This window comes from Punica granatum, chromosome 6, assembly GCF_007655135.1.
Source record: "Punica granatum isolate Tunisia-2019 chromosome 6, ASM765513v2, whole genome shotgun sequence".
NCBI classification, from domain to species: domain Eukaryota; kingdom Viridiplantae; phylum Streptophyta; class Magnoliopsida; order Myrtales; family Lythraceae; genus Punica; species Punica granatum.
The window spans coordinates 13024805-13043759 of record NC_045132.1 but is presented as its reverse complement, the minus strand read 5'-3'; the positions used below and the strand labels follow the sequence as shown (position 1 = coordinate 13043759).

General features: G+C 36.5%; 1 protein-coding gene across 2 annotated transcripts; it reads left to right on the top strand.

The window, feature by feature from the left end:
- Positions 1-1120: 1120 nt before the first annotated feature.
- LOC116211381 (guanylate-binding protein 4) lies at positions 1121-13320 on the top strand. Of its 2 annotated transcripts, XM_031545739.1 has the most exons (17): positions 1121-1522; positions 4136-4238; positions 6716-6785; positions 6879-6917; positions 7173-7290; positions 7371-7428; positions 7636-7700; positions 7841-7847; positions 7932-7992; positions 8076-8135; positions 8224-8243; positions 8332-8397; positions 8964-9131; positions 10153-10410; positions 11821-12033; positions 12243-12514; positions 12640-13320. In XM_031545739.1, exons 1-17 carry the CDS (start codon positions 1434-1436, stop codon positions 12779-12781), a joined length of 1809 nt encoding a protein of 602 aa, XP_031401599.1. In that variant the 5' UTR covers positions 1121-1433; the 3' UTR covers positions 12782-13320. The 2 variants fall into 2 exon arrangements, with proteins under 2 accessions (XP_031401599.1, XP_031401600.1); XM_031545740.1 differs by lacking the exon at positions 1121-1522 and having other exon boundaries at positions 4136-4249.
- The last annotated feature ends 5635 nt before the right edge of the window (positions 13321-18955 follow it).

Sequence of the window (18955 nt, the reverse complement as noted above, 5' to 3'; positions counted from 1 at the left end):
CACCATGGCTTAATGCCTTATTTATCCGTTTCGTGTGTCACATAAATTCATGGAAAGAATCTAAAAAATTAGTCGGATGAAACCTGAACGTTTCGGTTTAAAAAAAGGGTAAATTGCACTGGTGGTCCAAAATGTTTTACAAATGTTACATGATGGTCCAAAAAGTTTTTTTCGTTACATGATGGTACAAAATGTTTCAAAGTTGTTTCATGATGGTACAAACCGTCAACTCGAGCTTGACGCCGTCAAGCCGATGCTGACGTGGTCGAAATATTTTAAAATTTTAAAATTTTAAAAATAATTTTAAAAACTTTTAAAAATAATTTTAAATTTTAAAAAAATTTTAAAAAAATTTTAAAAAAAATTTAAAAAAATTTAAAATTTTAATTTAAAATTTAAAATAATTTTAATATTAAATATTAATTTTTTTTATAAAATTTTTTTAAAAAATTTTAAAAATTTTAAAAAATTTTAAAAAATTTTAAAAATTTTAAAAATTTTAAAAATTTTAAAAATTTTAAAAATTTTTTCAAAATAATTTTCAAAATTTTTAAAATTTTCAAAATTAATTTTTTTAATTTTTTTTCTAAATTTTTACTCTTTTTGTAATTTTTATTATTTTTTATATTTTTTAAAAAAATTTTAATTTTTTTTGATATTTTTAAAAAATAATTTTCAAAATTTTAAAATATTTTTTTTATTTTTTTGAAAATTTTTACTCTTTTTTGTATTTTTTTAATTATTTTTTGTATTTTTTGGACTTTTTAAAATTTTATTTTCTCTTAAATGATGTGGCGCATTATAATTGGTTCCACATAACAAAAGTGACACATAGGACGCGCCACGTCAGCAAAATATTAAAGGCGTCAGGGCCAATTGACGGTTTGTACCATCATGAAACAACTTTGAAACATTTTGTACCATCATATAACGAAAAAAACTTTTTGGACCATCATGTAATATTTGTAAAATATTTTGGACCATCAGTGCAATTTATCCTAAAAAAAAATTCATATTTCTTCTACTCCATTGCAAGAAATCCGAGCAACAGAGACATCCTTGAACGGGGGCAAGAATCTAGTACTCCTTATCTAGGAAGACCTTACCGTGAGCTTCCTTTTCCTCCCCCTAGCTGCAAGTGCAACTCCAGACAGATTCAAAACCTCCCTCAAAATTGTTCCTTCCCCTTCCCGACTCCTAACGTTCACCAATCCCCATGATCTTCCTCTCAAGATCTGCTCCTCCCCCTTCTCCTCTATATTATCCCTTCCCTCCTCCATAACATCCACGAAGCCTCGACTCTCAAACCTCTCGTCTTCTCTTTCATTTCTCCATAGTCGCAGATTTCCCATGTCCCTCTTTTCCGGCATATCTTGCAGGCGCCTTGCATTTTAGAGAGGACCCCTCCACTCCGCTGATTATTGCCACTAAAGATGGGAAATTGGAGCTGGGTTTGGGTTCTTTGGATCTCTGTCTGTCTTTTTGCATCTGGGTCTTCCTCATCCGACGACCTTCGGCAAGCGTAAGTACTCTTTAGCAACAGCTGCCCTTAGTATGTCTGATGTATGCTTAGCACTTTGCCGTTGTTGTTAGAGTAAGTTCAGATTGCCCCCTTTCTTAACTCTGGGCTGCTGCATGAAGTTGGGATTGCTGGGTACATTTGCCATGATCTTGATGATGACCCGGGGATTTGCAGTTTTCTTGATTTGGAATTATCCGAGGAAACATTCTTTCGAGCTGTATTGACTGAGGATGTTTGGATGGGTAAAGAGTTCCATCGGTGCTTCTAGTAATGGTTGGGTCCTCAGTGAAATGTGCATTGTGATACACTTCTTTGGGTAAATGATCTTTCTTTGATGTAGTTTATGAGGAAAACTCGACGAAATTTCTTGGATGTACAATGATAAGAAAAGACAGAAAAGAAAATGACTTGAGTGTTCATCTTATTATAAGTAGTAGCTGGGAGAAAATTCCCGGCTAAGCTATGCTTTTCGAGTCCCACTGTTTATGGCCACAAGAGTGCCTTTGTACACTAAATAGGTTAAACCATGGGTGTTATTGATTGAAACTAAAGTATGCATTCAAGGAGAAATAATTCTTCAAAAACTAGGTGATTCTCCTAGAAGCAAGCTTATTTGTGAAAACATAGTGAATGTCTTAAACTTTTTGCCTTGTTGTCTCGCTCCCTTGTATTCAAATTATTTATGAACCAGTTTTTACTTATGCTGCGAATCTTCCAAATTGAGCAAATTAAAATGCTGCTTTCATGACATGATAGCTGCACACTGTTTGATATTAACCCCAGCAGTGGGATTATGCAGGAGAAGCTTAGGATTATGATTGCATCAATGCCCACAATAAATACAACTACTGTAGCAAGAATTTTGCATAATGAGGCGATCAAAATTACGATAATTGTAGAATCATTTTAAGGAAAGCAGAATCAATCAATCTTATATCTATATAAATGTTAGATTGAGAAAACCAGGTCCAAGTTGGGAAAAGTTTGAAAGATGAACCTGATGCTAATTGCATTATAAAATCGGGGAGCTCAAAACACAAAGAACTACAAAACATAATTGCTTCCAGAATGAGATCGGTTAGCCTAATGGAATAAACTTCCTACGACTTAGTAAGTAGAATTCATTTATCTTTGGCTCCCAGTCCTCCACATTCATATTGTTTGAACTTACAATATATCACACTTTCCTCCTGCCCCTCAGCCTAAATTCGTTGAGCACTGAGCAAAGATTCTTTCTTGTTGAATTGCCAGAAGATGGGCAGTCTTCATAGCAGGAATTACTATGGTAGGAGAGTAGCTTAGAGGATTCTAAAGGCATTGTACCATTGAGTTTCTGAGATTTTGCCCTTTGGAAGATGGATGACTAATGAAACCCATACCTAAGTAATCTCCTAGAGTTAGCATAAATGGTTGATCAACTTGCTTTCAACTATAAACTCAGAGAGGTCATAAGGTTGATCCCCTCTCGAAATGGAGCATTTGGAAGTCATTACATATGCACTTGCACCCTGTCCCATTGGCAGTGGGCTGTTGATGGGCTCTCTAGGAGTAAACCTGGGTCCAGATATAATAACATGTCAGAATGAGGGAATGTGATGATGGGGCCCCTAGGCATAAACCAGGAGAGGGCGTGCCACTTCTATTTGAAGATAACATTCAACTGGTGGACTAGTTTCTGCTTGCATCATCTTTTTGCTTGGTACCTTTATATAGCATCAAATCCTCTATGGCTGCAGTATATTTCAGTAAAAGGCCTAATTCATTGATCCAAGAACATCCATTTTTTGTCTGTGAATTGTTTTCTCAAATTTTAAATGGACGACATGCTCCCAAAATTCCTTAACTGCAGAACTTAATTTCTCATTATATCGTTGATCTAAATGAACGTTCAATAACTCCAGATCTTTGCAAGTAAGATTTTTTGGCTGTATAGTTACATATTTCCATCACCTTGAAGTGAAATAGCTTCCTCTTTCTTTTTTTTTTTAGTGATAAAAGATATCCATTAATAAACACCGAGAAGGTGCAAAAGAATACATGTACAGAAAGATGCCCAAAGAGGTCCCTTCTACGTAAGAGAAAGGGATGATCTCAAAAGTAAGTGAAATAGCTTCCTCTTGGCTGTAAAAAGAAAACAGCTCCTCTGATCAGAGAGAAGAGACACCGAATCATAGTTACCTTTATGGTTAAAATGCAAATTCAGTTCTCAGAGGACTTATGAACAACCTTGCATGGTTATTACTATTCTTCCTTCTTTTGGAACAGGTTTTAGAACAGGTCCAAGTCAAATAGCAATGATTCAAAGCACTTATTTTTATTTTTACATTAGATTTCCGAAGTCCACTGAAAAATTATTGCTAATTGCCCAAATCACTACAAGTGATGGAGATACACGATTTTTTTTGACAGAAGAAAATTCTTGTACTGTACTAGATATTGTAAGTTACTCGTCTGTGATTTGGAGTCTAATGCAGACATGCTTCACTTATGTATGCTTGTATTTGTGACATAACTTTGCCTTTCCAGTTTCTTGTAACTTGTTGAAATTACCATACCTTTTTCTTGTCAAAGACTTATTGTATTTCATCTGACGCATATGTATTCTTGCTCCAGGTTTCCGATAGTGGAACCTGATCCTGGTCACACAAAACTTCGTCTTTCAAGGGAAGGTCTAGATGTGATTGAAAAGATAACTACTCCAATTGCAGTTGTTGCTGTAAGTTTCAGGTTCAAAATCCCTATTAGAGCTTTTAGTCCTTGTATAAAGGTTTCTATCTGCTGACTACTTTGAAAGCCTAATGACTAGTCACATTATGTCACTAGACGTGGACTGCTATGTTTAGAATTTATTGAACAAATAATCTTTGTTTTACTTCATATGTTCTATTGAGGTTGGAGCTCTTGTGAAATTACTGGCTCTCTGTACTCACACAGAGAAAGCTTGGATTAACTTTCATTTATGGATACTAAAGAGCAAGAGAAAGTATGAATAGATTGTGAATAGGATTCAAGATTACACTATCAAGTTTAGCAAGAGGAAAAGAAAATTTAGTGAAGGAGAGGCGTGGTTTTCTGAGAGACTGAGTGAGTGTGAGAAATGGAAGGGAGAAATTAAAAGGTAAAAAAATTACAATGTTAAGACTTTCCTCTAATGGTTATCATTTTAAGTAGAAATATATTAAGGGCTTTCTGGCAAGTGAAAGTTAGAAGAATGAACCATGTTTTGGCTTTCTAAGCGTGCAGATGATTGGATGTGATGTCAAAGAGAGAGATCTTCACAAGCTGGTTCATAGTGTTGTGTTTTGAGGCAAGGTCAATTTCGGGCATTACTTAGTAATGGTCCTACTGTCCATTGGATGGTCTAATGAATCGAAGTGGCTAAAGCTCAAAGCTTCTGAATCAACAAGGGCTTATTTGAGTATCCGCTAGCTTAGGCTTTCAATAACTCAGAAACTTAAGTTGATTCCTTCTGCCTTTCGTCATCTGAACCTCGCCCTCCCAAACCTCCCAACCCCGTTAAAAGAACCTGTTTTGCCTTATGCTTATGTTCCTACATCCAGATTAAATCTTGACTGTGATGATTCTTTGTCATAGTAGAGGACTGGCCCCTTTAACCCCTTTAAAAGAGAGAGAAGTGGGGGATTTAATGCCTTTCAATATTTAGTATTATATATATAGCTTTACCTATAATTCTTATGATGACTTAATTCAGTGGAGTTTAAAAGTTCATTTATAGCAAAGAAATTTAGATTTAGTTGGTGTTCTTTGAGTAGGCCAGTACCGTGGAATGAGAGGTTTGCAAAAGGAAAACTAAGCACAAAGCAGCATCGAATTTCAAATAAAACTTCATTGAAGAGTGAGTGTGTTGTGATTTATCTTTTAAAAAGAAAAATATTGGGGCGGGGGATGTGGAGATCTTAGTTTACGATACCTAAGCATTGATTCTAAAGATTGTCTATTGACCTTCTAAATTTCAATGAAATAGTGTTCAGCTTTTACCGGTGCATTTTGGCATTCAGAAACCTTTAACAGATGATTCTGTAAGAAAGATTGAAAACTAGTTTATGAGGGACATCAGTTTCGGAGAATGTTGAGTAATGAGCGTGAATAGGAGTATATTAACAACTAAAAGTTTGAATTATCCAGACTGAAGTGATCCCTCCCAAGGATAATCAACATGCATAGTAGGCTTAGCTAGGTGCACTACTTTCCTTTCTATTCTGGAAGGAACTGCAACTGCTTGATGTAGTCTGAATTGATATTAAAAATGGAGCTTGAAGTGTATGGCAATGAAATAGAAGTTAAACCTGGCATGGCAGAGCATGTGGCCTCCATTAGGTCTGGAACTTGAAGTGTATGGTGATAAAATAGAAGTTAAACATAGGAAGTTAGACATAGTATGGCCAATCATGTGGCCTCCTTTAGAAGGTCTGGAATTAACATTGTTTGTATGGTGTCCATAGACCTCATTGGTTCTATAGGGGTCCCTCGAAAGTAATTAGAATTATAATTATTATAGTAGTGGACACACTGATTGGGTAGCCTCGAGTTTAGAAAAGGGGATGTGCTGTGAGGATTGGGCTGAAAAGCTCCCCATCTCCTTTTGAGTGCTTTGCTGAGTGATGATCTGCGTTTTACATGTAGTGATAATGTAAATGCTGTAAATGTTGATTCTCTGACTGTTGTGGATGGTGGATGAAATAAAAGAAGGAAATTTTTTGGTGGCCAAAAGAAAAAAAAAGTAATAAAATAAATCTGTGTATGTGGACTTCCCACAAAGGTAAGGCTGGTCCTATCCACTCACACTAATCCTTCATAGTTATGCAATCGTTATGTTCCTAGTCTATAGTTCGGGTGATCTATGCAATAGGATGCGGGTTCAAATTGCAGAAATCAATTGGACGAGAATAGAAATCCAATTTGGAAGTAATGTGTTTCTCATGTTGGGAATATCACGAGACTGGATAATGAAAGAGGTTCAGTTGCTGATTCATTTTCTTGGACAAAGTTGAATCTCTATCATCTCTTTCTTTCTTTAACCTGTATAACTTGGTTATTTAAGATGACATCTTTGGGATTCTTAGCTCTGTTTTATCTATGCATTTTGTCAAGCTATACTTTCTTTTCGGATCAGAAAGGTTGTTTAAAATATTTATTTGATTGAAGCTTCCCATTTAACTGTTGTCTCGTTAGGTGATTGGACCATATCGTTCTGGAAAATCATTTTTGCTTAACCAGCTCCTCTCCCTATCTTGTTCTGAAGGTGTGGCGTCCATAAAATCAGTTTATTCATTAATTCTTCATTGAAATTTTAGGGCTGATAAAATTTTTAGCTTACATTGTATACTCTTTGCAGGATTTGGTGTTGGGCACATGCGTGACACAAAAACAAAGGGTAATTGAAAATGAAATTCTGAACTTTTGCATATATATGTATGTATTTTATATATATATATATATATTTATAGTTTTAGGGTATTAACTTTTAAGACGTCTTATTAGCAACTGCACCAAGATGGTGTGAACCATGTTCATAAGCAGAAGAGAAGACAATGATATGATGGATCAAAAATGGCTTGGATCATATCTAGAAAAACATCAATATCCCATCTATACCACCAACTATACCAAGTTTTTACAATTTTTGCAGGAATATGGATTTGGGGAACCCCTGTAGAGTTAAACATCAATGGAGTAAGAACTTCAGTTTTTTATCTTGACACAGAAGGATTCGAAAGCGTTGGCAAGTCTAACGTATATGATGACAGGTATTTCTCCTGAGAGGAAGTGTTTATTAGTGGAGATTGAACATTTGTCAGTTGTACTCGACTGCTATATGCTTGTGCAGGATTTTTGCTCTGGCAACTGTTCTGAGCTCTGTCCTTATTTATAACCTGCCTGAGACGGTTAGTGGCACATTTGCTATGTTCTTAGTCATTTGACTAATTACACGTGATTGTTATTTTTTTATTTTTATTTTTATTTTTTTTTCCCTTTCTTTGTTTTTAATGAAAAATTATGATAGCAGAGTTCTCCATCGCTGGCCTTATATTGGCAGATACCGGTATTTAACCAATATGTTGTGTTGAATGCTAATTGATATTTTTTTATAGATACGTGAAGCTGACATATCTCGGCTCTCATTTGCTGTTGAACTTGCTGAAGAATTTTATGGAAGGTTCTTTGGCTGCTATAACTATTTCATTTGAACAATCAGAATGTCTTTTAGAGCTATCAGTATATTTTCCCTGGAACTCTTTTGTATTGTTACTGACTTGTTTCCTTTGGTTGGATTTGCGAACATTTCATCACCTGTAGAGTCAAGGTAAATTCAGCAGCGCCTCTAGTCTTGCGTTTGTTTCCTTTCTCAGTGAAATGGGATAAATTGTATTTTTGGCTTTTTGTGTAGGGGCAAGATGTTGCCTTTGAACCTGCCAAGCTTCTATGGCTCATTCAGCGTGATTTCCTACGTAAGTCTGGTTGCCTCAGTAGGGTAATTTTGCTACTTCATATTGTCGCTAATAAAGCAAATGACATTGTTGCTCTCCTGCAGAGGGCAAATCTGTACAAGAGATGGTGAATGAAGCTCTTAGACGTGTCCCGAACACCAATGGTTAGTTTTCACCTACTTGAATGTTTAGAATTTCAGCGTGATCATGCACGGTTTTCAAGCTGACTTTTGTTGTTTGGGTTTCTTGCAGGAGACAAGAATCTTGATCAAGTATCTTTCTCCTCCTTGTTCTTCTAGATATTGATTTGTTAGTTTCTTCACTGTTAGATTAAAATTTTTCTTGTGTACGCACTATCAGGTTAATCAGATCCGGGAATCCTTGGCTATGATGGGTGAGAATAGCACAGCTTTTAGTTTGCCACAAGTAAGTTTACCTTTTTTGTGTTGCCAATTGTCATTGCATTGTGCCTTCCTTTCGTGCATGGCTAGTATATATTTCCAACTGGCAGTTACGTTAAGAAGATCTCTGGATATTGCACCTGTTTACCCCTTTATAAATTCTATGTAATTCCTGCATTTTACCGGGCAAGTCAATGCTCATCATATGGAAGCTAGGCGCTCAGAACTGGACTGGACATTAAACCAGTGGATATGATTTATGATTTAATAGGTTGAGAGAGTGGTCAATTATGAGCCTGACCTGATTTCCTGGTATATTCATGGTATAAAATATAAAGTAATTTCTCATCATTTAATTAGAGGACCGGCCGCTTTCGGCTGGTTCAATCAAAGAACTGCCTGGTTCATGCTGTCCTCCTGGTCTATTGATCTAACTATACAACTGTTGAAGCTCAGTTATAGAACTCTGATGGCTAGAGTTCATATCTCTGCGCATGTAATTCCTTTCCTATGTTGACAAATTATATGTTGAAGAGTGTCCTGTATTTTCTGTGGTTTGATTAATTGATTGGTCAATGAACCTTCCAACAGCCACATCTTCAGCGGACAAAGCTTTGTGACATGAGGGATGATGAGCTCGATCCCGCATATGTTATGAAGCGGGACCAACTGAAAGAGCTCGTTGGCAGCATTATTCTGCCAAAGATTGTGCAGGGTAAAACACTGAATGGGAAGGAGTTTGTTAGTTTTCTTGAGCAGGTAACCTCTGTTCTTCAACCCATTGTGGTCTCAATCTAATTAGACATCAAGGGTGTGTTTGTTTTATAAAAATTTTTCAACTCAACTTCACTTATCTTCAATTCAACAACACAATCGTTACTTTTTTTAATTTTTAAATTTTTTTAATCATTCAATTCAATTTTTAATATTAAATTCTCTCAACTATTCATTACTTTTTCACAATTCAATGACACAATCATTACTTAATCATTATTTTCTCTCAACTACTCATTACTTTTTCACACTTTTTCTCAAAATTCAACAATACAATCATTACAAACTAATTAAAACCAAAACTCAACTCAACTCTACTCTAAATCCAAACGCACTCCATATCATGAGTTATGAAGACCAAGCCAATTGCTTTTGCAAGAAGCTCAATCTATTTCTTTGTGTGGCACTTCCTCTGCATGGAACGTATGAGCTGAAATTTTAAACTGCCCCTCACCTCTATTTATGCATTTGAAATGAGTTGCACCAGTGATAGCATGACCGTTAATGGGTCAAGATTCCAGATAAGAAGCAAAAGATAGTTGATGCCCTTGTTGAATTATCCTGATATTCTTTATGGGAAATTCATATTGAGAGAAAAACAGACCTTTTTAAAATCATGGAGGAAAACCCTGAGTAAACATGGCATGTCCATGAATGATTTAAAAGTATAATTAAGAAACTTAATTGTCTTCGTGATGCTGTAACTTACCTGTACTTTACATGTTCTTAATCTCAGACGCTATATCTTCGTGGGTTTCGTCTAAAAACTAAGACATGTGGTCTTCTACAAAAAAGAAAATTAAATATAGTCGGTAATGTTTGTCACTCGGAATTTTTTTCCTCAGATGCACCTTCAAAATTTTATCTATAGAAGGACTCTTAGGAGCCATACTCGTAATAAGACGGTCATCTCTTAAGTTGTATATCGTGTAAAATTTAAAGGAACATAAGAAGAAATTGTGCGAGTTTCTCTTAAAGCGTTGGATTGCGTTGATTCTGTTTTCAGATACTAGAAGCCTTGAATAAGGGAGAAATTCCATCGACAGGCTCCCTTGTTGAGGTTTTCAATAAGGGCATCCTTGAACGATGCCTTAAGCTGTACAGTGAATTGATATCAAGAGTGAAATTACCGCTTCCTGAGAATTCTTTACAAGAAAACCACGAGAGATCCAGAGAGTCAGCCATGAAAGCATTTGATGAGCAACACTTTGGGCGGCACCATGCTAAGAGATCAGCTATGCAGCTGGAAGAAGAAATAGACAAGGTATGACTTTTTGGCTTTTGGACTAAATTCTTATCGATGCAAAACCCTTTGGTTTACCTAGTCATTGGGATTTGATATGCCATTGTGTTAGTTGATCGTGAATAAGATATATTAGATACATAAATATATGTAGAGAATGAGAGAGGGAGAAAATTATGATTCATGACCGATGATAAACCATAAATACAAGAACGAATTTCCTGTATGTTGAATTTGCTCCTAGGATCCTTTGTTTCTTTTGTTCCTCTTTCTTTTCTTTTTTCCTCAGCAACCAGAATCACAGTCCTTCCGCATCTCTTGTTGCTTCTCACCTTTTTTCCATTTTCTAAGAGGGCAAAATTTCAGGGGGGAAAAATGTACTTCGCTTCCTTTTATGTTTTATTCAAAAAAGATGAATAGTTAGAAATCTACATATGGGCTTTCAAAATTGTATTGCTTATGGCTAGAACTACTCTGTTACTCACTCTTCTTGCTATGATAGGAGGAGAGGTAGAGGGGGCGGTGTGGGCCCGCAGAAGCCGTTGTCAAACTTGCTAGGCATTGGTGGCCAAGCGTGGGCTCCACCATTACCCCTCCCTCCCGTTTATTCTTCAATTTTATTTTTCAAAAATTTTGAAATATAAAGCATTATAATGCTTTTTTTTCCCTTATCAGAAAAAAAATACAAGGCATTATAAATTTTAACTAAAAGCAAACAAAAAATGGATGTGTTTGGTTTTAGAGTTAACTAGAGTTGAGTTTTAATTTTAATTGGGTTGTAATGATTGTGTTGTTGAATTGTGGAAAAAGTAATGGATAATTGAGAGAATTTAGTATTAAAAATTGAATAGAATTGCTAAAAAAATTGAAAAAAAAGGAAAGTAATAATTGTGGTGTTGATTTTTGTTGTGTAGTGAGTAGAGTTAAAGTTAGAGTTAAAGTTTTAAAAACTTGATTGCAAAACCAAACGAGGTAACATAAGACACAAAATTGGCTATAAACCATTTAAATCTAAACACTCATGGTTAAATGTCTGACTAGTTTTGCTTATGGAAAAAAATAGAAAAAGTGGCTCTTTTTTTTTTTTTGGATTATTTGCCCTTTCTGATAAGTGAAAATTTACCATATAACTTATCTTTTTACTTGAACAGTTTCTGGTTTTTTCTAATTTCATCTTGAAAGCAAAAATGTTATGTTAAATGCAATCTTGTGCAGAAGAAAAGCTAGAAGGCTACACGTTTTTTTTTCCTTTGTTAAAGTGTTTGTGTTAGCAACAATGGTTAGATTCTTGGCATTTGAGAAGTTCTATTTACTCGTTACGTGGGAAACTTGCCATAAATTGGATAAATTTTATTTTATTTTATTGATGTACAGGTGTTTGAATTATGGGCATTTTGACTTAACAATTCCCTGTGTTAAAAATTGGTGTAGGTCTACAAAAATGTTATTCTTGCAAATGAGTACCGGTCGTCCAAGCTTTGCGAGTCACTGTACACCAGATGTGAGGACAAAATGGATCAGCTTCAAGTTCTTAGACTTCCTTCCATGGCAAAATTCAACGCCGGATTTCTTCAATGCAACCAAAGCTTTGAGCAGGAGTGTGTTGGACCCTCCAAACTAAATTATGAACAGCGCATGATGAAGGTAAGATAATATTAATTGATTTCTTATTAATAAATAACCACTTACATGTCCCATTCGAAAACCTTGGCGAACCTAACCCCAGGTGTTGAAATTTCCCATCCGATATATAGTCATTTTCCTTTATACTGTCAAGATCATTCCTTTCATTTAATAATCTTCCAGTACTGGCCTTATTTGCTGCTAATTGTCTTGAGTGTGAGTAATTGCAGATGATGGGGAAGTCAAAATCTCTTTTCATTAAGGAGTACAATCAAAGGCTATTCAACTGGCTGGTGGCTTTCTCGCTTGTGATGGTGGTGATTGGCCGGTTCGTCATAAAGTTCATTTTGATCGAGATAGGAGCATGGATAATGTTCATATTCTTAGAGACATACACAAGAATGTTTTGGTCTGCGGAAACACTTTACTACAACCCAATTTGGCATTTTATCGTGGCTACCTGGGAGACTCTTGTTTACAACCCAATCCTTGATTTAGACAGGTTAACTTCCATTATAACTCTCTGTTGTTTCTTCCTGATTTTTAATTACTAGTTGAAATGGAAAGAGAACAAGAACAGGGGGAGCATATGAAAATTCAATATGGTGCTGATTTTACTTGAAACAGATGGGTGATTCCGATCGTGATGATGGGGGCATTAGTTCTTCTTTATTGGCGGTGTTATGGGAGAAGGAAGCCGAGTTCTCGATCTCTGTTGCCTCTTTTCAACAACCACAAGAGTGGCTCTGCGAGACCAAGGTCAGATTAGAAAGGAAATGGTACAGCCGCTTCCCTTTGAGACATCTCCTTTTGAAGGCTGCTTCTCCTATTCAGCGAGCTTCTCCTTTTTAAAAGGGCAAAGCCTGCCTGAAGATCTCCCATGCCTCATGAGTCCACATCAAATGCCCCATACATATTTACATTCATATACTGCAAAGACAGAAACACCCAGGAAGGAAACGAGGCTGCAGTTGGGCAGATATAGAGGGCGAGGAACTCAGTTTTCTTTCAGACGAGCTGTGTGAGGGTACATGTTTAGATGTAGCATAACCCGAAAGCGATCATTGTTGTGATTAAATTAATTCAATCCTACCCTACACAGCTGGAAAAGTTTGCGGTGCCCTTTGGGACTCGCGCCGAGAAAACCCATCCTAAGTGTGATGCCATCGTTCACTAGTCAGCAGCTTTATCTGTCCTGATATTTACTTGTTTCACAAAAACAACTTTAATACGTATTGCAAGTAATAATGGATCACACATCAGCACAACGTGGTTCTGTGCAGTGCTGTATGGTTTTTGCATTGCTGAGATTACGATGTTGAAATTAATATTGTAGTTATCACCCGAACCCAAAACAGACTAATATTGTCTTTTTCTATTTTAAATAAATATCATTCGATAAGATCTAGATAAAATATAGTATTTTCTTAATTTTCTAATGATATGAAGTTAATTACACAGTATTTAATAAATTATGAATTTTTAACAGAATTATATTGAATTTTCCAACAAAATTGTATTATCTACATTAATATTAAATAAATCTTGATTTTTATTCTTATTTATTTTTCATAATATTAATTATCTAACCAATCACGAATTTTTGAATTTTGGGATAGATGTGGTTATTTACATAATACTTTTTTTTCTAATTTAACTTTATTAAATACTACTTGAATAAATTATAGTATAATTCTAAATATATATTTATATAATATTATTAAGCAACGTTATTGTTACACTTTTACCGTGACAATACATCAACTATGTGGTGTTGAGTATTATTCGATTGAATTATTGCAATAGGTTTCAATAATTGGGTTACTTATCGAATGTTAATGTCGATCACCTTATATGTATGGAAATCTTATATATTAGTTGGGAAGTATAACTAAAGAACATTTGATTTGTCCTTAAAAAAAGATCCTTTTAGTGAAAAAAAGAATTAATTTGAAAATAAAAAATCAGAGTTGTATATATATTTTTAAAATAGGATGGAAAAATTATTAATTAACAAAAAATAGTAAATTTATTTAATCTTTTTCCTCTTCTCTTTTTCTTATTTCAACAATTAGCGATAAAAGCTGTCTTAAAACTCGGACCGAGCGTCGATTCGGAAACTTCACTATGTCACGGGTCAACTGGTTCCACCCCCATTTTTATCCTTTTTCTAAAATTATTTTAAATAAATTATAAGAAATTTTATGATTATTTAATTTAAACTTAGAATCGTAAATTTAGTATTTCTCCCTGGGAGATGGACTTTGCATCCATTTGGTCATTCAGTTACTTTTTACACCAATTGGGTCCCCGAATAATACATTTTCAGTTAGTTAAATCTTTTTTTTAATATCAATTTCATCCTTTTATGTTGTCAATTTCGTCCCTAACGTAATAATTTACATCAATGATTAAGGATTGAGGGATTGGGAGGGGTGGGGAAGGGAGGCAGACCAAATCCCATGTTTGGGTATTAGTTTTTAAGGGAAGGCGAGGGATATGGAGGGGTTTTAAATCCCACCAAACTCGTTCAATTATTTTTCAATTTCACTAAAATGGTGGAATTAGGAGGGATTGTTAAAGGAGGGAGATCATCAAATCCGCATGAAGGAGGGAGATGAGTGGAAGATAGCCTTCAAGAACAAGCATGGTCTATATGAGTGGATGGTTATGCCGTTCAGACTGTCCAATGCTCCCAACACCTTTATGAGACTGATGAACCATGTCATGCAGGAATTTATTGGTCATTTTGTTGTTGTCTACTTTGACGACATTTTGGTCTACAACAAGACCCTTGAGGAGCATGTTGAGCATCTTGGGAGAGTGATGTGCTTCAGATTGTAGCCCAACATGTATTCAAATTTTCAGTACCATGCACACATTCTAGAAGACTCTGGAACAAGAATTTAGCTTAATTAGATATTAATGGTGCGTTTGGTTTCAGAGTTAAAGTAACTTTGATTTTGATTGTGGAAAGGACAAATAATTGTGTAGTGTGTTGAGTTAAAGTTAAAGTTAAAATTTTTGACTTGAGAAATTTGTATTTTTATTGTGTAGTGTGTTGAGTTAAAGTTAAAGTTAAAGTTAAAATCAAAGTGATTTTAACTCCCAAAACAAACATGCCATTTTTCCTATATTGTTATAATATAGTTTCTCTTAATTAGATATTATTTCCTATATTAGCTTGAGTCAGTAGTCTTAAGTTTCATATTTCAGATTATTACCTTACTTTATTTTAGGAAAGTAATCTAGAGGAAATTAGATATCAGTTTCCTATTTTAGAGTCAAGGAGGGTGTATTCCTTCTATATAAATATGCACCTATTGTAAGAGCATATAACGGACTATGAATGAATATTTTTGAATGAAATTGCTTAGAGCATTTATTCTCTTTTCTTATTTAAACAAGTTCCTTGTTTAGTGGCGAAAACCCCGATTTTTATCATTCATCCTTGAGCGTGACGAATCAAAACGACTTTTCTTACTCGTGGCGAGTTATCTTATCGAGTGAGTTTAGTTGGTTCTACCCTCCACCCTTCTTTCTCATCAAGTTCTAGTTTGTGAGCTTATCATTTGGTATCAGAGCGAAGGTTCTGTTTCTTGTTGGTCGATTGAAACACATGACGGAGTGTAAACACGAGTGTTTAGTGAGGAATCATTATGAGAAACGCAATGGATGAGGAAAACGTCTATGAGGTTCTGAGGGGACTCACACTCGACCAAGCGCAGTTCCTTGGGTTCCAGCAGAGGCAAGACAAGCTTGTTGCACGGCTCAATCAATTGACCCAAGTTGTTGAGCGAATAGCCTTGGCGCGTGCTCCTCCACAACGTGCTCATCGAGTTCCTAGACGGAATGTTCAAGTGGACGATGAAGCTGACCGGGAGGATGAACTTCCTGAAGAAGAAGAGCAGCTGGCTCCACGACGGGAGCAAAGAGGTGTCGGTAACAACCTCAAGCTGAAGATTCTGCAATTCAAAGGCACGAGTTCCCTAGAAGAGTACTGAGTGGGTCCAGCACGTCGATAAGGTGTTCGAATACTATGAGTACTCCGAAGCCCAGAAGTGTCAGCTCGCTGTCCTCGAGTTCACCGATTATGCGTATCTCTGGTGGGAAAACATAAAAGCATAACGAAGGAGAGATGGCGAGAATGAGATTCGTAGTTGGTGGAAGATGAAGAGACTTATGCATAGAAGATTTGTGCTTGAGTACTACAAGCAACAACTTTATCTTCAATTGCAAAGTATTAGGCAGTGTGGTATGTCCGTAGAAGATTATGTTAAGGAATTCAAGCTGTTGACCATGGGATGTGAGCTGCGTGAGTCTCAAGAAACCACCATTGCGCGTTTCTTAGGAGGTCTGAACAAGGGGATTGCGGGTATGATTGAATGGCAGCCTTTTGTGTCCCTAGAGGATGTGATAAAGCTGGCCATTAAGGTACGAAGGTAGCGGAAACATGGCCAACTAACTACGCCAAGAGTGTTCAACCTGAAGTCGGTGATTGCTAGATCCACACCCCAAGGGTCAGCCTCAAGGTGGAACGAGCCACGAAAAGAAGTTGAGGGCTTGCTCAAGTCTCAAGCTGAGTCGGCCAAGGTGAAAAAGCAGGAGGTCGATCCACAACCCCCTGTTCAGTGCCGAGACATTAAGTGCCTTGAATTTCATGGATTCGGACACTTTACCTCCGAATTCCCCAATTGGTGAGAGGTGACCATCTAGAACCCTCACGCTATCGAAAGTGAAGTTGAAGAGGCCGTTGAAGATGTTTGTGGAGTTACGAGTAAGGAGAAAGTGGAATATGCTGATGAGGGTGAGAAGCTCAAGGTTTAGCAAGTTGTGAGTTTGGAATCAAAGTTAGAAGAACAGCGGGAGTGCTTGGAGAACATTCCGAAGGTACTGAAGGAACCCATTTTAAACTCAGCCCAAGAGGAACTTCAGGAAGAATTTGCTATTGAAGATCTATTGATGGTGTTTCATCAAGTGAAACCTGAGCTACCTGCAACGCACATGACTCCGCTGAGGAAGGGGCAATCCAGCCAGAGAGTTGATTGGCGAGGAAGAACAAAGAATCTGATCTATGAGGAATTACAATAGAGAGTTCGTACAGAAAAGTTGGTCATTAAGTGGCAAGCTAAAAAGAACCGAAACGCACACATGAAGACCAGGAGAAGATCGAAGAAGACTCGAGGACGCGTCTTTTTCCAATTGAGAGGGGATGATGTGCTTCAAATTGCAGCCCAACATGTATTCGAATTTTCAGTACCACACGCGTTCTAGAAGACTCTGGAACCATAATTTAGCTTAATTAAATATTAAGTTTCATATATTGCTATAATATAGTTTCTCTTAATTAGATATTATTTCCTATATTAGCTTGAGTCAGTAGTCTTAAGTTTCATATTTCAGATTATTACCTTACTTTTTTTTAGGAAAGTAATCTAGTGGAGATTAGATATCAGTTTCCTATTTTAGAGTCAGTGGGGGTGTCTTCTTTCTATATAAATATGCACCATTATAAGAGAAGATAACAGACTATGAATGAATATTTTTGAATGAAATTACTTAGAGCGTTTCATCTCTCTTCTTATTTAAACAAGTTCCTTATTTAGTGGCGAAAACCCCGATTCTTATCGTTCATCCATGAGCGTGGCGAATCAAAACGACTTTTCTTACTCGTGGCGAGTTATCTTATTGATGAGTTTAATTGGTTCTACCCTCCACCCTTCTTTCTTATCAAGTTCTGGTTCGTGAGCTTATCAGAGAGTTTTCGAAATTATGAGACGAGAGAAGTTATATGGCAATATGAAGAAGTGTCGAATCTGCCAGGACAAAGTCGTCTTTCTTGGCTTTGTTATCTCTCAGCAGGGTGTCGAGGTTGATGAAGAAAAAGTCAAGGCCATTCAGGAATGGTCCACTTCCATTACTGTATCCAAGGTTAGGAGTTTCCATGGCTTGGCATCCTTTTATAGGAGATTTGTGAAGAATTTTGGCACTATACTTGCTCTATTAACTGAATATATGAAGAAGGGTATCGAGTTCAAGTGGAGTGAATAAGCCCAACGAAGTTTTGAGATCATCAAGGAGAAGCTGTGTGCAGCTACTATCTTAGCCCTACCTGATTTTTCTAAAACGTTTGAGATCGAATGTGATGCTTCGGGAGTTGGGATTGGAGCTGTTCTTATGTAAGACAAATGCCCAATAGCTTATTTCAGTGAGAAGCTAAGTGGTGCGAGTCTGAACTACTCGACGTACGATAAGGAGTTTTATGCTCTGATCCGTGCTCTTGAAACGTGGGAGCACTACTTACTCCCCAAGGAGTTTGTCATTTACACCGACCGCGAGTCCCTGAAGTATTTGAAGAGACATAATAAGCTGAATTGAAGGCATGCTAAATGGGTGGAATACTTGGAGATATTTCCTTATGTCATCAAGTATAAGCAAGAGAATGTTAATGTCTAGGCCGATGCCCTATCTCGAAGGTATACATTGATTTCACTCATGAATGTTAAGTTGCTGGGGTTTGAGTTGATTAAAAGTCAGTATGTGGAAGATCCCTATTTTGCTTCGCTTCATTCGGCTTGCGATAAGAGCGCTGTTGATGGGTATTATCTGCATAATGGATACTTGTATAAGCTTGGCAAGGTTTGTATTCCGAGCGGATCCGTTCGTGAGTTATTAGTGCGAGAGGCCCATGCTGGGGGGTTAGTCGACCATTTTGGAGAGAAAAAGACTCTTGAGATGGTCAAGGAGCATTTCTACTAGCCTAAAATGATACGGGATGTGCACCGAATTATTGAATGGTGTATTACTTCCAAGAAGACAAAAAGCAAGGAGGTTGCCCATGGCCTATATATGCCTCTGTCAGTACTAGACCAGCCACGGATTGATCTGAGCATGGATTTCATACTTGACTTATCAAGGACTCATAGGGGGAAAGACTCGATTC

What these genes read in the sequence shown, in the direction of transcription:
- LOC116211381 (XM_031545739.1), top strand. Translation starts at nt 1,434, where the DNA reads ATGGGAAATTGGAGCTGGGTTTGGGTTCTTTGGATCTCTGTCTGTCTT. An exon ending in GCGTGACACAAAAACAAAGG is followed by an intron (nt 6,918 to 7,172) that starts GTAATTGAAAAT and finishes CAATTTTTGCAG; the next exon opens with GAATATGGATTTGGGGAACC. An exon ending in ACGTGTCCCGAACACCAATG is followed by an intron (nt 8,136 to 8,223) that starts GTTAGTTTTCAC and finishes GGTTTCTTGCAG; the next exon opens with GAGACAAGAATCTTGATCAA.